Source organism: Setaria italica, chromosome III (assembly GCF_000263155.2).
Source record: "Setaria italica strain Yugu1 chromosome III, Setaria_italica_v2.0, whole genome shotgun sequence".
Classification (NCBI taxonomy): domain Eukaryota; kingdom Viridiplantae; phylum Streptophyta; class Magnoliopsida; order Poales; family Poaceae; genus Setaria; species Setaria italica.
In genome coordinates, this window is record NC_028452.1 from 47,655,171 (window position 1) to 47,672,441 (window position 17,271).

The 17,271-nt window shown below is 42.5% G+C and overlaps 4 protein-coding genes across 6 annotated transcripts in view; 3 read left to right on the plus strand and 1 right to left on the minus strand.

The window, feature by feature from the left end:
• The first annotated feature begins 570 nt into the window (after positions 1-570).
• Positions 571-3,345, plus strand: LOC101779044 (B3 domain-containing protein Os12g0592300). Its single transcript, XM_004962984.2, has 5 exons — positions 571-621; positions 732-854; positions 1,591-2,023; positions 2,185-2,417; positions 2,920-3,345. The coding sequence occupies exons 1-5, from the start codon at positions 595-597 to the stop codon at positions 3,193-3,195; spliced, it is 1,092 nt and encodes a 363-aa protein (XP_004963041.1). The 5' UTR covers positions 571-594; the 3' UTR covers positions 3,196-3,345.
• A 1,634-nt stretch (positions 3,346-4,979) lies between these two features.
• LOC101786572 (B3 domain-containing protein Os12g0592300-like) lies at positions 4,980-6,643 on the plus strand. The gene is made up of 3 exons (XM_022824879.1): positions 4,980-5,428; positions 5,583-5,824; positions 6,200-6,643. Exons 1-3 carry the CDS (start codon positions 5,122-5,124, stop codon positions 6,473-6,475), a joined length of 825 nt encoding a protein of 274 aa, XP_022680614.1. The 5' UTR covers positions 4,980-5,121; the 3' UTR covers positions 6,476-6,643.
• A 197-nt stretch (positions 6,644-6,840) lies between these two features.
• Positions 6,841-9,513, minus strand: LOC101779449. Of its 3 annotated transcripts, none has more exons than XR_214968.3 (4): positions 9,296-9,513; positions 9,055-9,161; positions 8,020-8,099; positions 6,841-7,157 (listed from the first exon to the last, which is right to left on the minus strand). XR_214968.3 is itself a non-coding variant. In XM_004962985.3 (4 exons), the coding sequence occupies exons 1-3, from the start codon at positions 9,463-9,465 to the stop codon at positions 8,536-8,538; spliced, it is 297 nt and encodes a 98-aa protein (XP_004963042.1). In that variant the 5' UTR covers positions 9,466-9,513; the 3' UTR covers positions 6,841-7,157; positions 8,489-8,535. The 3 variants fall into 3 exon arrangements, 2 of the variants coding, with proteins under 2 accessions (XP_004963042.1, XP_004963043.1); XM_004962985.3 differs by lacking the exon at positions 8,020-8,099 and adding an exon at positions 8,489-8,555; XM_004962986.3 differs by lacking the exon at positions 8,020-8,099.
• A 4,394-nt stretch (positions 9,514-13,907) lies between these two features.
• LOC101780383 overlaps positions 13,908-17,271 on the plus strand; it is a 6,177-nt gene continuing 2,813 nt past the window's right edge. The window contains exons 1-4 of the mRNA XM_004962987.2: positions 13,908-14,649; positions 15,193-15,269; positions 15,738-15,780; positions 16,050-16,182. Of these exons, the coding sequence (XP_004963044.1) occupies positions 14,274-14,649; positions 15,193-15,269; positions 15,738-15,780; positions 16,050-16,182 (629 nt within the window). The 5' untranslated portion in view covers positions 13,908-14,273. The remainder of the gene's footprint in view (positions 14,650-15,192; positions 15,270-15,737; positions 15,781-16,049; positions 16,183-17,271) is intronic.

Here is a 17,271-nt window from a genome sequence, read left to right on the forward strand (position 1 = left end):
CGAGGCAGCGGCGCACGAAGAAGAAGAAGGCGAGGTGCGTGAGGAAGATGAAGATCGTGCGGCCAGCGATGGCTGCACGAATCTCCAACATCGGAAGATCAAAGGCCTTCCCATCTTCCGGGTACATAGATAAGATAAGATCCATGTATTCTCTCCACAGACCTCGCCCGTGGGTTATGGTATGGGCCAAGGCCCATTGGCCGCAAGGATGTGTCTTAGCCTGTGAATAAAAATCAAAATTTGTTGTTTTATATTTTTTTATAAAAAATAGTGAAAATATTTACCACTTTAAAAATCCTGCAAGCAACCGAACTGATGAATGCTGTGATCACTGTTCAGCTCGCAACCCAACAGAGGAGACAAATTTTCACCGCTCGGCTTCACACTCCACCTGTCTGCTTTTACCGCTCTCCAAGATGAGGCAAACACTCTGCCCCGGTTAAGGGTGAACCATCCACGGTGGGCCCACATCACAGCGACCTAGGTCTATGAACACCTGCTCCACCAGCATGTGTTGCACTCAAAAAATCTTTCTGCTGTATATATCACCCTCATCAGGCACACAACTTCACCTCGGAAGCTCAGGCCGGCAGGATGCAGCAAGAAAATGGCCAAGCTTCAGTAAAACTCTCTCTCTCTCTCTCTCTCTCTCTCTCTCTCTCTCTCTGCATCGATCCTCTGAAGCATTTTGTGTTGTGACTCTGTTGTGTTGTGTGATTGGATTTTGGCAGATGGTTGTAGAGAAGGGGTGTGAGAGCTGCAGGAAGTGGCAAGAGCACTACTACTGGGAGCACATGGATGTCACCAAGATCCGCTTCTTCAAGCTCATGACCGGAGACTTCTCCAAGGGCATTGTAAGTGTCCACAGCCCACTACTCTGTTCATTTTCTCGACCAATATTCCACTGCTATGTCAAGTGGACATTACCTTCTTTTTCTAAAATTGATGTTCTCTAAAACATGTGGTTAAATTTTTACAAATTTTGGTAAACCAATACATAAAAAGCCGTGTGCATTTGTCATGTCTAAATGGTAACTAGTATAGATTCGCCATCGCAAATATTTATTTTATTAATTTAATTTTCTCTGTAATTTTATGGAATGAGGGTATACATTTATCACACAAGCTGTGCTTCTTCTAGCTCTTAAACTTTATGAGGTGAGCACTACTGTCTACTGAGATATCCCTGTAAATGGAGATATGTTACTGAAAGGAGCTTAAGAAGTAAAAGGAGTAATAGACACAAACATTGCTTTAAATCTCATGTATATGGACCTAAATATTAATCTTACCTAGGAGCACTTATTAGATGGAAAATATATTGTAAGTAATATAAATTTGATGTTAATCTTATGTCCACCAGCCAGCTTTCAGTTAGTTTTTCACTTTCTCTTTTTAAATAAAGTACCGCAGGATGACAAGAGGGGTTTTTTCAGCTATTTTTCAAGATATCTCTGTTGTTTTTTCCGGGGTCAAGATGACTACTGTTAGTTGACTATAAAGCAAAATTTGCCGGAGCTACTACGTTATTACTATCTGAAAATTAACTATATGAGCAATGATTGGTCAATTTTATGTTTTCATCTTCAGAGCATACCAGATAAGTTTGCAAAGAATTTCAAGGGGCAGATCACTAGAGGATTTGAACTGAAAGCGCCCTCTGGAGAAACATGGCACATGAGTGTAGAAAAGCGTGGAGATGAACTGTTCCTCATGTCAGGATGGGAGGATTTTGTCAAGGCTCATGAACTGCAGGAGAACGACCTCCTGCTTTTCACGTGCTGTGGCAACTCTTCCTTTCAGGTCCTAGTCTTTGAAGCAAGTGGCTGTGAGAAAGCGTCTTCTCTGTTTGGCAGCAGAATTAGTCCTGATATGTGCAAGCATGTCAACGATATCGCGGGTCAACATGGTGAGCAGCATTTCTCTGTGAGTGATTCTGAGGACACTACTACACCATCACAGCATATTGGATCCTATCAAAATGCCTCTTCTTCAAAGAAATCGTGTGGGAAGACTAAACCAAGTGAGTAGAAGTACTACAATTCTGCCGTACAATCCTAGGCTTGTTTTGATTGTTTTGAATAATTAGTACATAGGCATGTCTTAAATATTAATATATGTTGGTGTCGATGATTTTCAATATATATATAAGCTCATATGCATAATGTACCTGTTTCTTGTAAGGTGAATCTGAATATCCAAACACTAGCAACTTTGTTGCCAAGCATCCAGCAATTGGTGAAGAGGATAGTGATGACGAATATGCTAAATCTAACTGCTACTACTCGATGTTTGCCAATCGACTAAGAGACGATATAAAGGAGGAGATAATAGGTTTGGCTTCCATCCGACTGAACAATCCTGCATTTGTGACTGTTCTGATGAAAAAGCATGTTCAACGCAGAAACAATGCTTTGGTGAGTTTATTTGTTTAACTAGTGTAAATAAATGATTGTATACAATTCGTTCAACTTAAGCGTATCTCGTGTGCAGTCTGTTTTAGGTAGAAGGTTTTGAATTGTTGATAGGAACTACAATGAAGCTTTCCCCTTTTCGAGTGGTAGCTGTTATGGTGACAATTTACTGACCGGCACAGCTTTTCTGAAACTACCAAAACCAAATGGTAGCTATTTGTGGAGCTTGTGTCCTGCCAATCTAACAATGTTCAATATTGAAAATCCTCAGCTACCTAATGCAATTTAACTGTATATCTCAAGGATTAAATATCAACAACCTTAACATAGTGCTTATAAGGAAAACTTAACTCACAGTAAATGTGTGTCTATTTTTTTAGTTTAATTTATGGATAGTGACATCTTCATCCACACTAAAATTCTCTGAATTTCCTTGATGCCATATTATAAGATTTCATACTCTCTGTCCGAGTACAATGCTGAAATGACTTATTTGTATGTGCAGATCATCCCCAGTAGATTTGCTGCTGACCATCTCGAGGAAAGAGCACATGATATCATACTTCGTAGGCCAAACAGGAAAGAGAAGTGGCTCGTCAGCTACTACTACTCGCACTACATGCGATCCTTCCGGAACTTGGCATTTTTCAAGTTTGTGCACGACAACAAGCTCCGCGAGGGTGACATCTGCGTCTTCGAGCTGATGAAAGGCAAAAGGAGGGTGACGATGACCATCCATGTCATCAGAAACGCGAATGGCCGGTTTATTCTGGTGGGATAAGTTGTGTTGTATCCTCCCAAAAGAGTTGGCATGTAGAATAGCACTTGCACCAGTGTAGTTTCTGCAGTATGTACTATGTAGGAGTAGCACTGGAAACTTAAAATGGAAATGCCTAGCAATGCCGTGCTTGTAGCAAGTGCACTTTTTGCATCACTGTGTTAGGATCACTGTACATGTCGGGCCTGCGTACTGGGCTTGTGTTCGTGTTGGGCCTGCGTGCCTATCTCTTGTTGGGCTCAGCCCGTGTATTATCCTATCTACATATACCTGGAGAGGGAGAGGGGGATGTATGAACTGTTCATCTTCCTCCTCAAGCAAGCATACCTCTGTTGTCCAATTCTGTTATACCGTTCTCCAATTCTTGCTTCCTGCCTTTGATTCCTTGCTTCCCCTCTATCCCTGCTACCCTGCTGCTAACATCCTGTAAGGTAACTTAACGATGCAGCAGTATGGCTGCTAGAACAAGGTGTGGCCTGTGTAAATTAGTAAATGTTTCTAAGCAAATGGTACCTAAGGTGGTGGCTTGTGCAGTTGTGCTTTTGTGCCTTGTTCAGTTCTCCCTTCTGGTGAAAGTTATTGTACTCTGTTCAGAAGTGTTGTTCCACATGTAGTTCCTATGTTCAGTGGAATTTGGACTTTGGAGCATGATCTCTTCAGTGCCGCTGTGTAAAAAAAGGAATATAAGTCTGAACATCGAACAGCCTTTTGTCAGTCAAGTATCTGAAATTACACTGATTTTGCTTATTCTTGTTCGAAACAATAATATCGTGAGACAACCTAGTTGTTGAAATAATTGTGTGCTGACAGCAGCTAAACCAGATGTCTTATTTTCCCCGTAAGTATCAGCAAAAGGAAAATAAAGTTTTGTTCACTGCTCACCCCACTTACTGCCAACTTTATCTTCCCCCAAGAATGAGGCAAACGAGAAACAACATCCTAGTGTTCGTCGCCCAAAACAATGAAAAGGAAGAACCCTAGTGCATCAGGTACCGTGACCCCACTTGTGAGTGACCAATGTCCATGAACAGAGTTGGTCTACCATCTACCAGCCTCCAACCAAGCATATGTCCAATCTCACAGTAACTACTGACTAGTAACAACTCCTCTCACCCTCATCAAAACACTCACTCGTTAACATCGAGGTGAACAGAGCAACTATGCCTATCAGAGAATGCAGGATGAGCAAGGTAAGAACTCTCTCCACCTTCATCTCCTTCCATCCATCATTTAATTTGAAAATGATTTGCGAGAAATATATTTCCAGAGAAACTTTGCAAGATTTGTGCTGTGACAATGCTCTGTGTTTGCATTATTGCAGATGGTTCAGCAGGGTTGTGAGAGCTGCAGGAAGTGGCAAGAACACTGCTACCTGGAGCACATGGGTACAAGCAAGGTCCGTTTCTTCAAGCTCATGACCGGAGATTTTGCGCAGGGCATTGTGAGTATCCATTGTCCTGGCAAATTGTTAGATGCTCTCATTTTCATGTTCTGCGTTATTTAACTGTGCTTGAGCAAATTTGGAGAACATGTGCTGGTTTTGTTGCTGGATACGTGTCACAAAAGGAAAATAAGCAACCGAAGGACACACTTGTTTAAGTCATACCCTCTAAGGATGAGTCTATAGAAACTTCTTTTTCATGACAGTTATCTTTGCATTAGTCACTGACTCTATTTTCTGAGATCATTTGAGTAACTATCTGGACATGCACTTCTTTATTTTAGACACATAATCAAGCCATTGAGACCATATTTTTCTAAGGTAACCAAATTGTATGGCACACCTGTCTCCTGTTTTTATCTTAGAGCATTCCAGAGAAGTTTGTGAGCAATCTAAATGGGCAGATCACCAAAGGGTTAAACCTGAAAGCACCCAGCGGCGAAACATGGCTCATCGAGGTTGCCGAGAATGGGGATGAGTTGTTCTTCATGTCAGGATGGGATGATTTCGCCAGAGCACATGAGTTACAAGAGAATGACCTCCTCATCTTCACATGCAGTGGCAACTACTCCTTTGACGTCCAGATCTTCGACGCCAGTGGCTGCGAGAAAGTGCCTTGTTTCTTCACCAGTAAAAAAGGTCCTTGTACGCACAAACACTCAGATGGCATAGTGGATCAACAAGCTGAGCACTGCATTTTAAGTGATTCTGATGATTTGAGAATGCCGATGCGCCTCATTGGATCCCCAAACAAGGCATCTACTTCAAAGAAGAAGAGTGGCAAGACTAGACCAAGTAAGTAACAAAATTGTGGTATCCTGATAGGCAGTTGTTTTAAGGTTTGACAGCACTGGGTTAAAGCTGTATGCATTCAGTTATTACATTCATTATACAGCTTTCATCTGTGCAATCGATAATCTGTTTTACTCTGCCACATTTTTTTTGGCAGGGAAAGAGCCTGAATTTCCAAATAGCAACTACCATATCAAGCAAGAGCTGATAAGCGATGAAGAGCAGAGTGACTACAGGCTTGTCGATTCCAACTACTACTACTACTACTCAAGGTCTGCCAGCAACCTAACTGGTGATGAACGTGATCAAATATTCAGTTTGGCGTCGATTCGACCAGGCAATCCAGCATTTGTGGCTGTCCTGCAGAAGACCCATATTGGCCACAAGAACTACTTGCTGGTCAGTTCATGTATTCAACTACCAGGATTGCAACAAAAATTGTTGCACGGATTTTTGTTCCATCTTTACTGATTTACACCTCTATGCAAAATCATGTGCAGTGTATCTCTTGGATTTGATAGGAAATACGGTTTTCTTTGGTCAACACGCATTTGCTTAGGTAGTTCAGTGATTGATTAGGTTCCATCGGACCATTGCAAACCTAACTGGTTACTTCCAATTGCATAATATTTTTTTTGAGAGGTTTACATAATCAGTAGTTGGCATTGTGAGCTTTGTAGCTGGTGCCTGACTGCAATTTGTTATTACATTTGTTTTTGTTCTATCGTTAACTATGAAGTCAGTGCTGAACCTGTTGGTGTCTTTGCAATGCAGATCGTCCACCATGGATTTGCTGCAGACCACCTTGAGGGAAGATCCCATGACATCCTGCTCCTGAGACCAAACAGGAAAAAGAAGTGGTATGTCAGGTACTACCATGCAAGCCGTGCCAGAGGCTTCAACTGCTGCCGCTGGATCAAGTTCGTCGGTGACAACAGGCTGCGCAAGGACCACATCTGCATCTTTGAGCTGATGAAAGGAGGGAGGAGGACGACGATGGTGGTCCATGTTCTGAGGAAGGTTGATGGAAGGTTTGTGCTGGTGGCCTAAGTTCATGTATCCCCCTACCCTCCTAGTTCTGTATCATGTGTAGTATTGTACTGTATGCAACTTGCTATGCTGTGCTGTATCATGTGTAATGCTGTACTGTATGTGCCACTGAAAAACTGAACTCCAAGCAAGCACCGGTACCCTGCCATCTATGGCAGTGTGACGTTTGAATGTCTAAGAAAATGGTGCCGCAACAATTTTCATGTCTAATTTGTTATTCATGAGCAATTCTGGAGACACATTCCAGAGGGCAACAGACTGTAAGCAATATGAGACAGGCAAATCAACTGTCGGACAGAATGCAGATCACAGATTTGCACCCTCAACGATGAATGCAAGTAGAAACTACAAATGACAATGCGAAGTAAGCAAAGACCTCATGCAAGGGTACAAAAGTGGTAACACTATCACTTAACTCAGGTCAACTAAAATTTGACACCCAAAGAATCTCAGCAGACGGTAATAATGGTATCACATACCATCAAAAAGAAAAGATAGGTCCATGGGCACACGCCATGCCGTGTAGCATAAAATTTATTTCAGTCTATTCTAACTTAGGCTGGAAAGGCATTGCTGGGTGAAGTCTTCTAACTTTGCAGTAGATGAAATGCCAGAATAGCTTTCCAAAGACACATCTTTTATCCTTTCAAAAGGATGGAATCTACACAACAGCTTCAAGTACCTGCAACATAGCACCTTATGGTAAGTTAAGGCTTCGGAAATTTCAATTTACTGTGATATGAGATAGCAAGAACTGCAAATTGAGAAATCAGAAAACTTCAGGGCTCGGAAATACAAAAAAAAATGGAACATGAATGCACAAAAACACTGATCAGGGCACACGGGAAGTGATTGAACAAGAGGTTGTTACTCCACATTTGAGCAATCAAGACAAAGTACCGCACTGACAGAAACAGTACTAACCCCAAATAAACTGCAAGTGAAAACAAATGAATTGAAAACAATTGAAAGTATTGGAACTATGTCCGGCATTCGGCACCAGCAATGGACCTTCTGATTGGTGCTGCTAGGTGATCAAAAGTGTAAACATGGAGCGGCATAAAAGACTGAATACACTCTTCTTAACACTTGAAACTCTCCTCGCAACAAAAAAAACCCTTGAAACTCTGGAAGCACAGGAACAATTGCATTTTCGATGGAGCTGTTCCTAGTTTCGGGGCGACATGAATGGAGGAAGGAAGCCTGTTGCAAGCTTAGGAGATATGCAGCTTCAGAAGCCACTGGCTGAAAGTTAGGCCTGATTTGATCTTGTTTTGGTCATGGCTATTTGGTACCATGGCTATAGGCCAGTGAGTATTTCTTTTCTTTTATACTGATAATCTTTCTGGCAGGAAATGCTTGATAACAAAAAGCAACAGATATCCAACAAAGAATGGGACATTAAACATAGGTTTCATGACTATTATATAGGATTGACACAGCAGGATGCTTCTGATTTGTCATTAAATCTGAAATGTTTCACAGTGAATAGGCCCAGTTCTGTCAAAATTTTGGCTTAGGGTGAATGAGAAAAGCAGGATTACCAAAAGTGTACATGCTTCAAATCAGCACCTTTGGCAGGCTCTACAATGGCCTCCCTTGCATCACCCATCTTTTCCATTTCCTAACAAAGCCCAACCGTACCCTCAATCAACTAAAGTTTCAAAATTGTGTAAACATGTTTCTCTAGGTAGTGTATTCAAGTAAAAACAGAAAGCAACAGTTGTACAACGTAGCCAATTTAGTTCAAGTTAGCATAATAACAAACACTAAATGCCAGATATATATATATATAGATAAATCTACATCTGTATAGGCTTTTCATGCTTCAGAATACTGGTAAAAAGAACACAGAATCATAACACGAGCAAGGCATCCCAGCAATAGTGCTCTAACAGACACAGCAGCACTCAATGTACTTTCTTTTTCCAAAACAACTCCTAAACTTGCAACTAGTCAAATATACTTGTGTAATTGAGGATTCAATGGGAGAAGGGGGAAAGGGGGACCTACATCATTCTAGGACGCAAGGTCCCCATCAAGTTGTGCAGCCTCCAACATCAACCATCTTTCCCACTCCCTATAAAATCCCAATTTTAATCTCCTTAAATCAGTTCCACTCGACTTTATTATAAGAGTAGGAAAAAAGGACATGTTGCAATAACCCCTAATTGCTCCCCTGCATTGCTTGAAATTCCACTTTGACAGTAATAGCTAAGAGTTTCTATTAGATACTGTGGTTTTACAATCCTAATTCCTATCATTCAAACATCATGCAATGAACAACCTAACTAGACTCACTTAAACTAAAACCACATTCCATTCCGAAGCCACATGTTTCAAACAATGAAACAATTCAATGGCTAAATGCATCTACAGCATGCATCAATTTGCCCAAGTGAATTTCCCAGGCCATCTGCAGAAACAAAAATTCAGGGCGGCATCTACCTAAGTGGTATGAAAGATGCGGTCTTCAGTGTCAGATTATGCAATGCAAGTGAGAATAGATGATGCAACAGCACAACTACTAACATAGATGGCATAAGGGACCTTAATAAGTGCGGCGGAAGAAGGCTTACCCTGTGAGAGCTCGCAGCACGCCCGCGCGCTGGCACCCGGGTGCGCCGTGAGGCGCGCCATCACCGCCGCCACCGTCACCGGGGATCCCATCAACGCCGCCAGAGGCCTGCGCACACGAAACCACACGACGATCCCATCTACCGGGTCAGATCACCGGCCTAGTGCTCCATCCGAACGGCTCTACCTCTACGGCTCTACGGGGGGGGGGGGGGGGGGGGGGAGGAGCATTTGATCGCTTACCGCGCGGACGGGAGCGGGGCGGAGGAGGTGGTGAAGGCGGACGGGACGCGGCGGCGCGGGGCCGCGAACGGGGGCGGGGCGCGGAGTCGCGCGGCCGCGGCCGCTGGTGCGGCGGCCGGGCGGCGCACGGCGCCGAGGACGGCCCGGGTAGCGGGGCCTCGCCACGCCATGGCTAGGGTTTCGGAGGAGGGGGAATGGGAGGAGGAGGAGGTGGGGGAATGGGGGGAGAAGGGTGGCGGCGGTGAGGGTATAGGGTTTTATTTATTAGCCTTGTAGATAGAGGAAGGGGATCGTGGGCCGGATTCTGCAACAGTTGGGCCTGTCATTAGTAACTATCTAATGGGCTTTAGTTCTTTGCAGAACTTGCTGGGTCTTGACGGTCTCACAAAGACGTTCGTGTTTATCTTTGCGTTGCCGTGATCGAGATTCTTGGGCTTCTGGGAAACAAGATGAACCCCTGATTTCAAAGGAAATAATCTCCTATTACTGCTAACTACGGGGATCTCCCCTTTCCTAATTTCTAGGGTTGTTGAACCAAAAGGGCTAGGATAAGGTCATATTGCCGATTTACCCCCAGATGATTATATTTATAGGAATCTTATGAAGATTATCAGTACAACTTTTATCGCAATTTTGGGGTGGTTTTGAAAATTGAAGTGAAAGGGTTTCTTTTCCCTATGAAATTTCTAGGTCCTATAGTTGGAGGCATGTGAAATTTACTATATATAAATAGTTCAACGTCTATACATATCAAATAAAATATACTTGACTAGTGCAACAAGACCAGCTAACCTCTCCTATAAGCATGGCTAATGTTAGTTACCCAAGAAAAGTGACCCCAAGTGTATGCTAGAGAGAGGTAGAGCCAGAAGCCTCCAATTGTGCAGCTGTGAGGCAATCCACGTCCATCCAAAACATCAAAAAGTGACAATTCATCACCACCAGCAAGGGTCCAAAAGCATGCCTCCAAGCAAGATGGAGCATCCTGTCTGGTGACATTGCATGCTCCCAAAGGATTAACTTGTTCATGGCTAGCAACTTCACTACTGGCAGTATATTGCCTCCATTTGCTATCCTGCTGTGAAGCTTAGCATCCAATTAATCTCTCTCATCCTTTCACTCTCTATGAATTCCAACTTTGCATGTCCCACCAGACCTGGGGGTTGGCACATCTCTTTCTTCTTTTATTCCTTGTATATATGCAAGAGACCAAAAGCCCCAGCTAGCTCTAGGATAGAGTGGCCTTTTCAATCAAACCAACATTATTATACACCAAATTCATAGTGCATCTCAGAACTTGTCCCCTAGCTAGCTACTCCCCATGCTCAACTCCCAATTGTTGGATTTGTTTGTTTCTTCCTCCCAAATTTTACAGAAGCAACAAAAAACCTAGCATGGCACTGCAGTTTTTATTAAATATATTGCTCATACACCTCCGATCATTAAAAAATATATATGTATATTCTTTTCCAAAAACACACCAGATATAAGTCTCTCAACAAATTAAAAGCACTTTTTATTTGCCCTCCATGCATGCCCCAGTTAAATGTACCTTATTATTAATCGATGCAGTGAACTTGCCACTTAATCTAAACTCTACCAATAATTTATGACCACAAGGGTAGGGTCATCATTTAATTTGTATCCCCCTCCTTAATTCTTATGCACAAGTTCAAATAATGGGCTTATAGATCGATGCGATCAGATGGAGCACTTGATATTCTGAAATAAAGCAATAGCCAAAACATCGATAATGGCACGATTAATCTTTTAGAACTTTAGCAACAACTATACCTCATGAGTCATAGTACTTAGAATTGATACATATTAATGATACATGTATAAATGTAGATTTTTTTTAAAAAAAAGTAACTACAATCAATTTGCAAGTGTGTGGGTGCAATTTTGTCAAAGAGTGTGTCAATGGCCCATTCAGGAGACCATTCCACATGTCCTAGCAATGTAACTGATGTTAGGTGGATCATATATAGCCAAGCATATACATATATATATATATATATATATATATAAATTAAATCCCTCCATTATTCAATCATGTGGAATATTATATTCCTCTCTAAATCATTGCATGCTCCTGTCCCACAAAATGCAATCACAGTTAGCGCGCGAGCTAAAATATATTCCAAATGGCATCACTGTCGTACTCGGAAGAATGAGATCTAGAAAGATACTGTCGGCAAATTCATTCTTTGAAAGGTAGCTATCTGGGTTTGCTTCCTTATCACTGCCGGAAACTCGAATTTTTCATGACGGATAAAAGCCGTCGGCCACAAGTATTAAAAATCCGTCAGGAAAATTCATGCTGGTGTGACACCGTCAGCCAAATTAGGCTGGCATGTAGCCAAGGAATCAAGGATAGTAGTAGTGTGTGCTAAGAATAACCGGGAAGAAACAGTAGTATAATAATGAACACATTTAATTTTAGTGCACACCTCATGGTGATGTTCTTCCTAGCTACACCTAAAATGGAAAAAGAAAACTCGAAGTGGAGTAGTGCCTTCCACTCAAGGTCGTAGTCAGGAGATGCCGAAGCATTCAGCTGAGCTGCTGAAGGGAGTTTAGCCAGAGAGGAATGAGTGAGAGGGAGAAAGTTGTTTCAATGAGTTAGAGAGAGAGAGAGGGAGGGAGGGAGGGAGGGATGGGGGGAGAGAGAGAGAGAAGCAACCACTTTTGCCATCATGACATGCAGCCATGCAGGACGACTATGTCCCAAGAAAGTTGAACTCCCATGCTCGTTTGCAGGGCTGCACAGGCTAATTTTTTGTGCATCAAAATTTATCCAACTTTTTATAGGTATAGGCACAAGATCAAATCACACTGTTTTAGGTTGCTGCACAATGCTTTCTTGTAGCATTTTTCCCTTCTGCTGCTATTTAACTACGTACATGAATGGTAGAAGTAGATACATGCTTAAGTGAGTGAACTCAATGATCAAGTAGGAAAAGTAGAGTTCCGAACAAGTTAAGGTTACCGATGCATCGATCAGCTCAAGCACCTGCAAATTCCAAGTACTCCACACAGCAATCCATGGACAGACGTGCCCGGCCGTCTCCGATCTCCACGCGCGATGTTTCTTCTCGTTGTTGTTGTGCCCTTTCATGTTCGTTCGTTCGTTGGATCCTCTCGGTTCCTGCACCAACCCCTTTTTCTGGCTCAATAATTTACCTCTCACGTCAAAGCCCACTTCGATCCCTAGCTCTCCTGCCGTCTCAGACAGCTCCCACTGTGTGCAATAGATTGACACGCCCCCAAGTCCCATCTCTGATCCAACTGCTCTGCATTGCAGTTGCAGGCTAGCAGTTGCTGCTGCTAGCATGCAGGTTGTAAAAACTCGCGTCCATGCAGCTCATCAATTCCACTTTACTGGTAGCAGTCTACTACTGTCTGTTGGAGCGCTACTCCATGCTCTGCATGTCAGGCAGCTCGATCAGCATGAATGTATTTGAAAAATTAGATTTAGATCAATCTGGAGGAGGAGCTAGGGGATTTTTCATTAAGAAGAATAAATATGCACTCAAATTCAAGCCAGAAGGAATTTGAACCTAGATGGTTAGAGTGCATTACCACACCTCCCACTCTAACCAGTTGAGCTAGGATCACTTCCTAGCATGAATGTATTTGTCTGCTACAGTTTGATTAGGGCACAAATTAGTGATGCAGCTATGTGTTACTATATGGTTGTTGGGTAGATTGATGGAGATATAGAATATGAAAGAACTTCGCTTCTTTCCCTTTCTCATTCTTAATTTGCACGTATTATGCTAGCCTTTTGGTCGATCACAACAATCAGTTGATTATTGCAACACTACTCAAGTACTCCCTTCGTCTCATAATAAGTGCATTTTTAGAGTTCAAAATTTGTTTCAAAATAAGTGCACATTTAGGAATGGGACTACCTAACTCTAGTTGTATTTTTCAACTCTCTCCTCCCAAAGTGAAATGATTACATCTTTATAGGAGTATATATGTAATTTTTTAATAATATTGATCTCTCCACCCAAATTCTAGAAGTGTATTTATTTTGGGACGGAGGGAGTACTTATGTCTCTATGTTACTTGCTTGCAGAACAATGCAGCTCCAGTGTCTCTGAAGGTTAGTTCAGCTGCCAAACAAGATGAACCCAATCCACATCTCGAAAGCAACTCGAGAGGTTTTACTCCACAAGGGAAACAATGTCGGCAAGAACATTCTACTGCCTGATTTTCATGATCTGCCAAGAACCTTACGATAAAATGTCGGTAATTTACTTGTTTTTTTATTTCAACGCATGTATAACATTGGAACACAAACAAATTCATGATTCATATTTCATAGTATAGCATCAGGACCTCTGTAAAAAAAATCAAGACCATTTAACCTTCATTGCTGACAGTGCGAGGCCAAACGGGAAATGAATACTGCACAGTGAGACGCATGGCGCTCAGCCGCTCGCAGTCAGATCGATCCGTTAGAGCGTGTCACACTCCAACCGCTCTCTGTCTCCCCTTTCCCATTCCAGGCAACCTGATGAGCCCCATCCTACTACCTCTCCCCCTTCTCTCTCTAGGCATTATTCCTCTGATTTCTTTAACTGCACATCTCTCCCTCTTCTTTCTCTCTCATCATTTTATTCCCCTACCTGGGAGGTTTGGACGACACTGCCAAATGCCAATCCCATCTCTCTCTCTCTCTCTCTCCCTCCCTCTCTCTCTCTCACCATCCCTGCCTTTACAGTACTACTAGTAGGATACAGCATCATCTTCTCTCTCTATCTCCTATACATGTAGCCTCTCCCTCTTCTCTTCACCTCTATCTCTCCACACCAGGCCAGTCACACACGCTCGTACTCATGACCTAATCACTCACTCAATTCAGCGACCTCTTTTCAGCTGCTTTTCTTCCTCCTTGGAACAGCCAACAAGTCGAGCTCGATCGAGCTCGTCGTGTCTGCAACAAGATCCATTCCACTCCTGCGCGATGAGCACCACGACTAGCAGGGTGACGGCGACGACAGCAACTCCTGATCTCTCCCTCCACATCAGCCCTCCGTCGCCAGCAGCGGCCGCCGGCGAGATGCAGGCGGCGGAGCCGAGGCTGCTGCTAGGGCTCGAGCTCGACACGGCGGCGCCGGCGGCGGCGAAGACGGACGACGCGGCGGCGCAGCGGCACGGCGGCGTCCATCAGGTTCAGCAGCGGCTGCACCAGCCGAACCAGACGGCGCACGGGCTCAAGAAGAGCTCGGGCGGCGGCGGCGGCGGCGGGAGGAGGAGCGCCAGGGCTCCGCGGATGCGGTGGACCACCGCGCTGCACGCGCACTTCGTGCACGCCGTCGAGCTCCTCGGCGGCCATGAGAGTATGTTCAAGTAGAGCACAACTAACACGGGTGCCCATGCATATGTACTTGAATTCTTTGATGGGATTGTTGATCTTGCCTTTGCTGCTAATTTTCTTGAATTTACGTTGTTCACGATTTGTCGGTGCTTAAAAACTGTTCTTGATGTTTTTTTCCCAAAAAAAGGTTAACAAATGTACTTTTGATATTTCTAACTATATTTTTCTACTTTGAGTTTCTCCGGCGATGATCGAATTGCTAATGATAATTCAGGGATCAAGCTTTTATTTTCTTCGAGCTACGTCTATGTTTAGGGATTTAAAGGGCAATTTTGTAGCATAAGTTAGCTCTTCTAATAATATTTTCTTACATTTCTGTTCCGAGAAGGTTTCATCGCGATTGATCTTTAATTATGTACATACCTTCCAACTCATTCGTAATAAAATATACTACTATGCAATTAACACATGGTTTATGCAAGCTGAGTTTATTCTATTTGATTCTTCCTCTATGCATTCTCTTGGTACTGAAACTTCCTTGATTTGTTTTTGCCGCATCTTCTAGGAGCAACACCAAAGTCAGTATTGGAAATGATGAACGTGAAGGATCTTACACTTGCCCATGTCAAGAGCCACCTGCAGGCAAGGCTTCTCTCTTTTATTACCAGCATTTATAACATGTCTATCCACACCAACACTTTCACTGATATTAAGTAGTCTCTGATTACCCAATTAGGCAAAATTAAAAAGATGCGTGACATATCCTATTTGAGATATACCTTAGATTCTTGTTGCTAGCTGATATCAAGTACTCCATCGGTCCCAAATTACTATTCATTTTGAGTTTTCTAGATATATAGCCTATGGCATGCATGCACCTAGATATATATTATCTCTAGATACATAGCAAAGTTTATGTATTTAGAAAAGTCAAAGCGAATAGTACTTTGGGTCGGAGGGATTACCTGATGTCCTTTTTTTTCCTCTAACTGATTTAAATATACATGGCTAATTAATTATATTCATTACACATGCTCCAAGACTAAACCATATGGCACATAGGGAGTAAACATGCCAATCTTAACACATGTGTATCTTTCTTTCCTGCAGATGTACAGAACAGTGAAGGGCACAGACAGATCATGCATTGCAGGTAAAAACTAACACACACACATATTGCCTAGATCCTCATGTCCTGGCACTGCCCATGGCCATGGAGTTGTTGATCTATTCAAGGTCATGTCACAAACAGTGGTAAATTATTGGCATGCTGCATGGGATGTGCACCCACTGAAGAAGTCCCACAAAGCACAGCCATAGATCTCACTTTGTGCCATTGCACTGTATGTGATCCATACATGTGTGTGTGTGCATGTAGTTTGCAATGTGATGAGACACATGCATGTATCATGTGTTTTGCAGGCCATGGCCAGGCCAGAGACATGGTCTTTCTGAGAAGAAGAGGTAGTGCTGGTGAAGTGGATGGCTTTGATGTCTTCAACAGCAACTATGCAGTCAACACCACCACTATCTTCAACAACAACACTCCTTCTAGGTTTGCACACTCCATTTCTTAATTCTTATCAGACTATACTCTATTCTAGTACCGACAATCGGTAAAGTATAAATAGGGTCTGTATGCGCGTATTTGGAGGGTTTTTTCATTGTTAATTTGTGTCTGCACGTCTGCATTCAGCAACGAACTCTGCATTTGGAGGGTTCATGTGGACGTTCTGTGTGAGTGCATTCAAGTCACTGTGATCTTCATTACATTTTTTTTTACGTACTTATGCATATGGATGCATGCCCTTGTGTGATATGGAAACTAGTAAAGTGTGATGGCGGCAGGATCTAGATGAATTATTTGACTGCATTATCTTAGTCGATCGATGGCGGTCGGTTTTTGGACTGTATATGATCCAGGGTTCTAGCTGTGTCCTTTAGACTAAGGTCTTAGAATTTTTAACGGTGCATACAAACATCCATAAACTTAGAAAAGTTAAAAGAATCTATAATTTAGGACGGATGGAGTAGTATTTACCAGCTTCTAAGTCCAAGGAAATAAAGGGTAATTAAGAACAAGCATCATGTAGCATCATGTGTTTTACGATTCAAAAAACAAGGGAACATCCTTTACAAAAAGAGACATTCCTCATCCTTTAAGCTAGCTAGCTTCTCCCTAATTTTATTCCATGAAAAATTCAATCATGCACAAATTCCTACGTTCCAAATAGACCCTTAAGAATATATGCTAAAAGTATGTGCTTGGAGATATATATATATATATATATATATATATATATATATATATATATATATATATATATATATATATATATATATATATATATATATATATATATATATATATGTGTCTGTGTGTGTGTGTGTGAGTGAGCATGAACTAACGGGCTCGAGAGAGTGAGCGCGCTCGTGTGCGCGCGTTTTTTTTGTGTGTGTTTCACTACCTACATGCGGAGCATGATCGGGTGCCCCTGGCGGCATGTAGAGAATTCGAGCGATATTGCGCACTCTCTTGATATATGCATCTTTCTAGATAGAGCATGACCTACTTCATATCTGTACATGAGAGTCCCATTACATGTAGGCGCGCAACTTACTCATAGAGAGCTCTATCTGTCTA

Excerpts from the sequence above, each read along its gene's own strand:
- LOC101779044 (XM_004962984.2), top strand. The coding sequence starts at position 595 with ATGCAGCAAGAAAATGGCCAAGCTTCA. Across the intron at positions 622-731 it reads AAGAAAATGGCCAAGCTTCA|ATGGTTGTAGAGAAGGGGTG; the intron begins GTAAAACTCTCT and ends GGATTTTGGCAG. Across the intron at positions 2,418-2,919 it reads AACGCAGAAACAATGCTTTG|ATCATCCCCAGTAGATTTGC; the intron begins GTGAGTTTATTT and ends TTGTATGTGCAG.
- LOC101786572 (XM_022824879.1), top strand. The coding sequence starts at position 5,122 with ATGTCAGGATGGGATGATTTCGCCAGAGCACATGAGTTACAAGAGAAT. Across the intron at positions 5,429-5,582 it reads GAGTGGCAAGACTAGACCAA|GGAAAGAGCCTGAATTTCCA; the intron begins GTAAGTAACAAA and ends TTTTTTTGGCAG. Across the intron at positions 5,825-6,199 it reads GCCACAAGAACTACTTGCTG|ATCGTCCACCATGGATTTGC; the intron begins GTCAGTTCATGT and ends TTTGCAATGCAG.
- LOC101779449 (XM_004962985.3), bottom strand. The coding sequence starts at position 9,465 with ATGGCGTGGCGAGGCCCCGCTACCCGGGCCGTCCTCGGCGCCGTGCGC. Across the intron at positions 9,162-9,295 it reads GCCCCGCTCCCGTCCGCGCG|GCCTCTGGCGGCGTTGATGG; the intron begins GTAAGCGATCAA and ends TCGTGTGCGCAG. Across the intron at positions 8,556-9,054 it reads GTGCTGCGAGCTCTCACAGG|GGAGTGGGAAAGATGGTTGA; the intron begins GTAAGCCTTCTT and ends GGGATTTTATAG.